We start from the raw sequence: 7455 nt of genomic DNA, 5'->3' as shown, positions 1-7455 counted from the left end.
CTTAACATCTGCTGGGTATGCTGATGGAAAATACAGTTAGAGTGAGGTTCCACATCAAGCACAAGTAAAGTGAGTGAAAACAAAAGTAAACCAAAGTAAATGCCACCACATAATGTTGAACGTGTTTGGTTGAGTTCCAAAGTGACAAAAAATTATTACATTGGTTAAACATGCTTAAAATGACTTTTTAAGGGAGAAAGTGAGTTCAAAGTGACAAAAAATTATTACATTGGTTAAACATGCTTAAAATTACTTTTTAAGGGAGAAAGGGGGAAACAAATTGAACAATGACAGCTGAACAATGATAGCTGAACTATTCCTGTTGCGTGACAGTAGCAAATTATACATTGTAGTTGCAAAATATTGAGTATACTGTCTATAGGGCATAAAACCAAGCCAATGGTGTTCTCAAAAACATTGCCAGGTGATATGTGATAAACATGACTGCACAGCAGTAGTAAACATTTCTTAAATTGATTATGAGCTGCAAATGAAAATTAAGCCTACCTGCGGTCCATAGAGAAATAATGTAGAGATATTTGACCATTCTTTCCCGTAGAATTGTTGGTAAATAGTTTATAACATTGTCATACAAAAGTTTTGACAACTTTAAAAGGAGATTGAGCTCATGGACATTTCAACCGATTGGCTAAAGTAAATTATTCAGTTCTAGGATCCCGTTCTTCCACATCGCTTCCATGTTGCTCACGCAGAGTGGTATTCTTATCTGATGTACCTTACACTGACTGGCCAGGTCGCCTAGTCAAGTGATATGGGCGGAGTTATTTATTGTAAGAAATGAGGAATTCGGAACACTAGCACATGTGCACATGGGAAATAAACTAGGCCTAGACGTTATAAAGTGTTTTTCCATATATTTTTAAACCCAGGTTATGGGATGATACCTTCTGTGATTTGATATGATTCATGTTTTAACATTTAAAGTATGGATATGAAAAACACTTTTCTGGTAGGGAACATCTGTCAGATTTGTGTAAAATGTTGTAATAACTTGTACATCTGTCAGATTTGTGTAAAATGTTGTAATAACTTGTACATATTTGTTTGTTTTGGGTCACCATAGCATAGCACTTTTGACAGGCCCACAACATTCTTGAGATGGCAGTGCAGTGATTAATGTACTTGTATAGGCCACATTGCAAATATTTATGTTTGAAGACTTGTTTGACTGGTGTGAATAGTTTATTTAATTGTCATAGATCACCACCTTGTGGCATAAATGGCAACTCTTCACTTGAGGTTCTTGATGACGTTGACGTTTTACATTACTTAGTTTAATCTGGTCTAGACATGTTTGAGAAAGGTATAAAAATGTCCTATCATATGTGGGCCTGACACATTCTCTGATTGACTCTTTCACTTTGGCTCCTCTTTCATAGATAAGGAAAATGATCTTTGAACAGGATCTCAACTTACTGTCAGCTTTGGGTTCGAAACTCTTTTGTGTGAGTGTCCATTTGGAGGATCTGTTTTTGGCCAAAGCCTTGACTCTGGCAAAGTAGCCTTCATCCAGGTCAGTTGTCTCATTGGATAGATCACACCAGGTCTGAGGGATGTCTCTGCACTTCTTCTTCACCCTCCAGCGCACTCGTCTCGCGCCACCATCCATACGGTCACCATAGCTATGAGACAACAAATAAACACATAATGAGATGTATCCTTAAATCCATGGATCATGGACATTTATTTACAAGTAGTTCATGGAAAGCTCAGTCTCTCGTGACAAAACCGAGTAGCTAATTTGGTTCTGGGTGCCGAGATCATGARCAAGTCTAAAGTGTCCTCACATGGCATATTCCACTGTGTAGTTGGTGTCATTTTGTGCATCTTTCCCAGGATGCCACTTTACAATGTTCCTCAGGTTCATGGAGTTGAAGTGTACTCCTTCGGGACGCACTACAGAGGACACGTGTGAGACCACTAGGAAAGGAGAAAAAGCAGATGATCAAGGTCATTTCAAAATGACTGCTGGAGCATCACTCCTTAAACAGTAAACAGTTCTAAAATAATACAATTATATTATAGAGAAATGAAGAGAGCGATTTAGACCCTTCTTCTTTTGGAGACTGAACATAATTTTTGTATAGAACAGGATGTTGTGATGAAATTTGAACAATAAAAGATTTCATAAACCCTCAAAAAGACACCCTTCTTTCCCTCTGACTGCACGAGACCACATCTTTGTTTCCTGTGTGATTCAGAATACCACACAATCACGTAATTCAAGGACACCTCATGATTAGATAAAAGAAAATGAACCCTGTTCAGTGCATCATAAATGTCATTGAGCGCTGTTTTTCTGTATGCATGCCAACAACCTTTTGAAATAGCTTTGATCAATGCCTTGAGTATCAACTTATCATGAAATGTAACACATTTCTCTACCATTTCAACTCACTATCTACATCTGCTGGGTATGCTGATGGAAAATACAGTTAGAGTGAGGTTCCACATCAAGCACAAGTAAAGTGAGTGAAAACAAAAGTAAACCAAAGTAAATGCCACCCACATAATGTTGAACGTGTTTGGTTGAGTTCCAAAGTGACAAAAAATTATTACATTGGTTAAACATGCTTAAAATGACTTTTTAAGGGAGAAAGTGAGTTCCAAAGTGACAAAAAATTATTACATTGGTTAAACATGCTTAAAATTACTTTTTAAGGGAGAAAGGGGGAAACAAATTGAACAATGACAGCTGAACAATGATAGCTGAACTATTCCTGTTGCGTGACAGTAGCAAATTATACATTGTAGTTGCAAAATATTGAGTATACTGTCTATAGGGCATAAAACCAAGCCAATGGTGTTCTCAAAAACATTGCCAGGTGATATGTGATAAACATGACTGCACAGCAGTAGTAAACATTTTCTTAAATTGATTATGAGCTGCAAATGAAAATTAAGCCTACCTGCGGTCCATAGAGAAATAATGTAGAGATATTTGACCATTCTTTCCCGTAGAATTGTTGGTAAATAGTTTATAACATTGTCATAACAAAAGTTTTGACAACTTTAAAAGGAGAATTGAGCTCATGGACATTTCAACCGATTGGCTAAAGTAAATTATTCAGTTCTAGGATCCCGTTCTTCCACATCGCTTCCATGTTGCTCACGCAGAGTGGTACAGTATTCTTATCTGATGTACCTTACACTGACTGGCCAGGTCGCCTAGTCAAGTGATATGGGCGGAGTTATTTACTGTAAGAAATGAGGAATTCGGAACACTAGCACATGTGCACATGGGAAAATAAACTAGGCCTAGACGTTATAAAGTGTTTTTCCATATATTTTTAAACCCAGGTTATGGGATGATACCTTCTGTGATTTGATATGATTCAATGTTTTAACATTTAAAGTATGGATATGAAAAACACTTTTCTGGTAGGGAACATCTGTCAGATTTGTGTAAAATGTTGTAATAACTTGTACATCTGTCAGATTTGTGTAAAATGTTGTAATAACTTGTACATATTTGTTTGTTTTGGGTCACCATAGCATAGCACTTTTGACAGGCCCACAACATTCTTGAGATGGCAGTGCAGTGATTAATGTACTTGTATAGGCCACATTGCAAATATTTCCATGTTTGAAGACTTGTTTGACTGGTGTGAATAGTTTATTTAATTGTCATAGATCACCACCTTGTGGCATAAATGGCAACTCTTCACTTGAGGTTCTTGATGACGTTGACGTTTTACATTACTTAGTTTAATCTGGTCTAGACATACATGTTTGAGAAAGGTATAAAAATGTCCTATCATATGTGGCCTGACACATTCTCTGATTGACTCTTTCACTTTGGCTCCTCTTTCATAGATAAGGAAAATGATCTTTGAACAGGATCTCAACTTACTGTCAGCTTTGGGTTCGAAACTCTTTTGTGTGAGTGTCCATTTGGAGGATCTGTTTTTGGCCAAGCCTTGACTCTGGCAAAGTAGCCTTCATCAAGGTCAGTTGTCTCATTGGATAGATCACACCAGGTCTGAGGGATGTCTCTGCACTTCTTCTTCACCCTCCAGCGCACTCGTCTCGCGCCACCAATCCATACGGTCACCATAGCTATGAGACAACAAATAAACACATAATGAGATGTATCCTTAAATCCATGGATCATGGACATTTATTTACAAGTAGTTCATGGAAAGCTCAGTCTCTCGTGACAAAACCGAGTAGCTAATTTGGTTCTGGTGCCGAGATCATGATCAAGTCTAAAGTGTCCTCACATGGCATATTCCACTGTGTAGTTGTGTCATTTTGTGCATCTTTCCCAGATGCCACTTTACAATGTTCCTCAGGTTCATGGTTTGAAGTGTACTCCTTCGGGACGCACTACAGAGGACACGTGTGAGACCACTAGGAAAGGAGAAAAAGCAGATGATCAAGGTCATTTCAAAATGACTGCTGGAGCATCACTCCTTAAACAGTAAACAGTTCTAAAATAATACAATTAATTATAGAGAAATGAAGAGAGCGATTTAGACCCTTCTTCTTTTGGAGACTGAACATAATTTTTGTATAGAACAGGATGTTGTGATGAAATTTGAACAATAAAAGATTTCATAAACCCTCAAAAAGACACCCTTCTTTCCCTCTGACTGCACGGACGCACGACCACATCTTTGTTTCCTGTGTGATTCAGAATACCACACAATCACGTAATTCAAGGACACCTCATGATTAGATAAAAGAAAATGAACCCTGTTCAGTGCATCATAAATGTCATTGAGCGCTGTTTTTCTGTATGCATGCCAACAACCTTTTGAAATAGCTTTGATCAATGCCTTGAGTATCAACTTATCATGAAATGTAACACATTTCTCTACATTTCAACTCACTATCTACATCTGCTGGGTATGCTGATGGAAAATACAGTTAGAGTGAGGTTCCACATCAAGCACAAGTAAAGTGAGTGAAAACAAAAGTAAACCAAAGTAAATGCCACCCACATAATGTTGAACGTGTTTGGTTGAGTTCCAAAGTGACAAAAATTATTACATTGGTTAAACATGCTTAAAATTACTTTTTAAGGGAGAAAGGGGGAAACAAATTGAACAATGACAGCTGAACAATGATAGCTGAACTATTCCTGTTGCGTGACAGTAGCAAATTATACATTGTAGTTGCAAAATATGAGTATACTGTCTATAGGGCATAAAACCAAGCCAATGGTGTTCTCAAAAACATTGCCAGGTGATATGTGATAAACATGACTGCACAGCAGTAGTAAACATTTTCTTAAATTGATTATGAGCTGCAAATGAAAATTAAGCCTACCTGCGGTCCATAGAGAAATAATGTAGAGATATTTGACCATTCTTTCCCGTAGAATTGTTGGTAAATAGTTTATAAACATTGTCATAACAAAAGTTTTGAACAACTTTAAAAGGAGAATTGAGTCTCATGGAATTTCAACCGATTGGCTAAAGTAAATTATTCAGTTCTAGGATCCCGTTCTTCCACATCGCTTCCATGTTGCTCACGCAGAGTGGTACAGTATTCTTATCTGATGTCCTTACAGACTGCGACGCGCGGCGCCTAGTCAAGTGATATGGGCGGAGTTATTTACTGTAAGAAATGAGGAATTCGGAACATAGCACATGTGCACATGGGAAAAAAAACTAGGCCTAGACGTTATAAAGTGTTTTTCCATATATTTTTAAACCAGGTTATGGATGATACCTTCTGTGATTTGATATGATTCAATGTTTTAACATTTAAAGTATGGATATGAAACACTTTTCTGGTAGGGAACATCTGTCAGATTGTTGTAAAATGTTGTAATAACTTGTACATCTGTCAGATTTGTGTAAAATGTTGTAATAACTTGTACATATTTGTTTGTTTTGGGTCACCATAGCATAGCACTTTTGACAGGCCCACAACATTCTTGAGATGGCAGTGCAGTGATTAATGTACTTGTATAGGCCATTGCAAATATTTCCATGTTTGAAGACTTGTTTGACTGGTGTGAATAGTTTATTTAATTGTCATAGATCACACCTTGTGGCATAAATGGCAACTCTTCACTTGAGGTTCTTGATGACGTTGACGTTTTACATTACTTAGTTTAATCTGGTCTAGACATATTAAATGTATCAAAATGTATCAGTATGATTAATAGTTTCATTTTAGATATGCCACAGACCATTGAAACGTAGATCGTATTGTTTTATAATAATGAAATGGCACCACAGACATGGAACAATGTACTGTGCCACATCGGTTTGTTTTTAAGGCTGCACCAACTTCCGGTTAACAACGTTAGCCGTATAGCTGTAGAAACCATCCATACATTGAACGGCAGCAATGTGTCTATGTGATTTCTGACATTAATTGTAATTGTAGTGTACATCGTTGAAGCATGGCGATTTCAATGGAAACCCAGCTCCAGAGTATATCGAGGATGTAGTGGTATGTGCATTCTGTATCAGACAGCTAACTTTAGATAGCCAGCTAACGTTAGCCACTTACCTTTTGTTAGCAGCTAACGGTACTAGCTGAGCTAGCTTTTTTGCTAATTCACTTATGGCTGAATAGTTTTTGGTTAGCCACATTAAACAATCTCAGCATGCATTCTACTTAGCCTAATATTTGCTGCCTCATGTTGATCAAGCTATGATATATGTCATAGCAATGCCCTAACTTTTATAACATTTCTACTTTAGCTATATAACGTTAGCCTATGACAGCAGGGGTGTAATCACAGAAACCGTTTACTAACCCGAAAACGCAAACGAGAGGTTGTATTTGACAAATTCAGGTAGGTCCCTCCCAATTTAGTTCCGTTTGCTTCCGTTTGGCTATTAAACGGCAAACGGTTTCTAATGAATACACCCTTAGATCGTGCACGTTTTGTCAGGTCGTTAACCCTAAATGTGCTAGGCTAGATAATTTGTCTAGTGTAACATTCTAACCATTACTCCATTGATTGTCTATTCACTGAATACATCATTTTTATTTTTCAGAAAACAGAAGTTATTGAGGAAGCCTTTGCAGGGTATGACTTCTGAAGCAGACTTGTCTGCATCCCAGTTAAAGATTAAGTGCAGTATAAAAAACACTATCAGTGTCATACAATTTGTTGTGGAGGAGTTATGTTTTCATAGTTGTCTTTAATGACTTCTCATCTGTCTTCTCAGCATGTTTATGGACACACCTGAGGATGAGAGAACAAAACTTATCAGTTGTCTAGGTGCCTTTCGTCAGTATTGGAACACTCTTCCTCCGGTGAGAGAGATGCCCAGATTTTGAGACATGCAGACATCAAACATCATCCAAAACCTTATATACACTCATCTTCGTACCTCAAGAGTAAGCAACAGCGTTGTTTTCCGTTAAGAACGGAGGTGTCCTCAGTAAGGTAAACAAGGACAGAGTTTGATGAGTTTTTTTTTTTTTCAGGGATTTTCCTCCCATTGGACCAGTAGTGTGTTG

General features: G+C 37.5%; 1 protein-coding gene across 2 annotated transcripts in view; it reads right to left on the bottom strand.

Annotated features, from left to right (window-relative positions):
• Nucleotides 1–4048, bottom strand: part of il20ra (interleukin 20 receptor, alpha) — a 12118-nt gene extending 8070 nt beyond the window's left edge. The window contains exons 1-3 of one of the 2 annotated variants that reach the window (XM_023999493.2): nucleotides 3875–4048; nucleotides 1809–1941; nucleotides 1438–1643 (exon numbers count right to left, since the gene is read on the bottom strand). In XM_023999493.2, the coding sequence (XP_023855261.1) occupies nucleotides 1438–1643; nucleotides 1809–1941; nucleotide 3875 (340 nt within the window). In that variant the 5' untranslated portion in view covers nucleotides 3876–4048. Of the gene's footprint in view, nucleotides 1–1437; nucleotides 1644–1808; nucleotides 1942–2930; nucleotides 3140–3874 lie in introns of those variants that run through there. The other variant, XM_023999492.2, reaches the window with a different exon arrangement.
• Between the last annotated feature and the right edge of the window lie 3407 nt (nucleotides 4049–7455).

This window comes from Salvelinus sp. IW2-2015, linkage group LG14 (genome assembly GCF_002910315.2).
Source record: "Salvelinus sp. IW2-2015 linkage group LG14, ASM291031v2, whole genome shotgun sequence".
Taxonomy (NCBI): domain Eukaryota; kingdom Metazoa; phylum Chordata; class Actinopteri; order Salmoniformes; family Salmonidae; genus Salvelinus; species Salvelinus sp. IW2-2015.
Note: the sequence above shows the minus strand (reverse complement) of the source record. Positions and strands in the feature narration are given on the sequence as shown.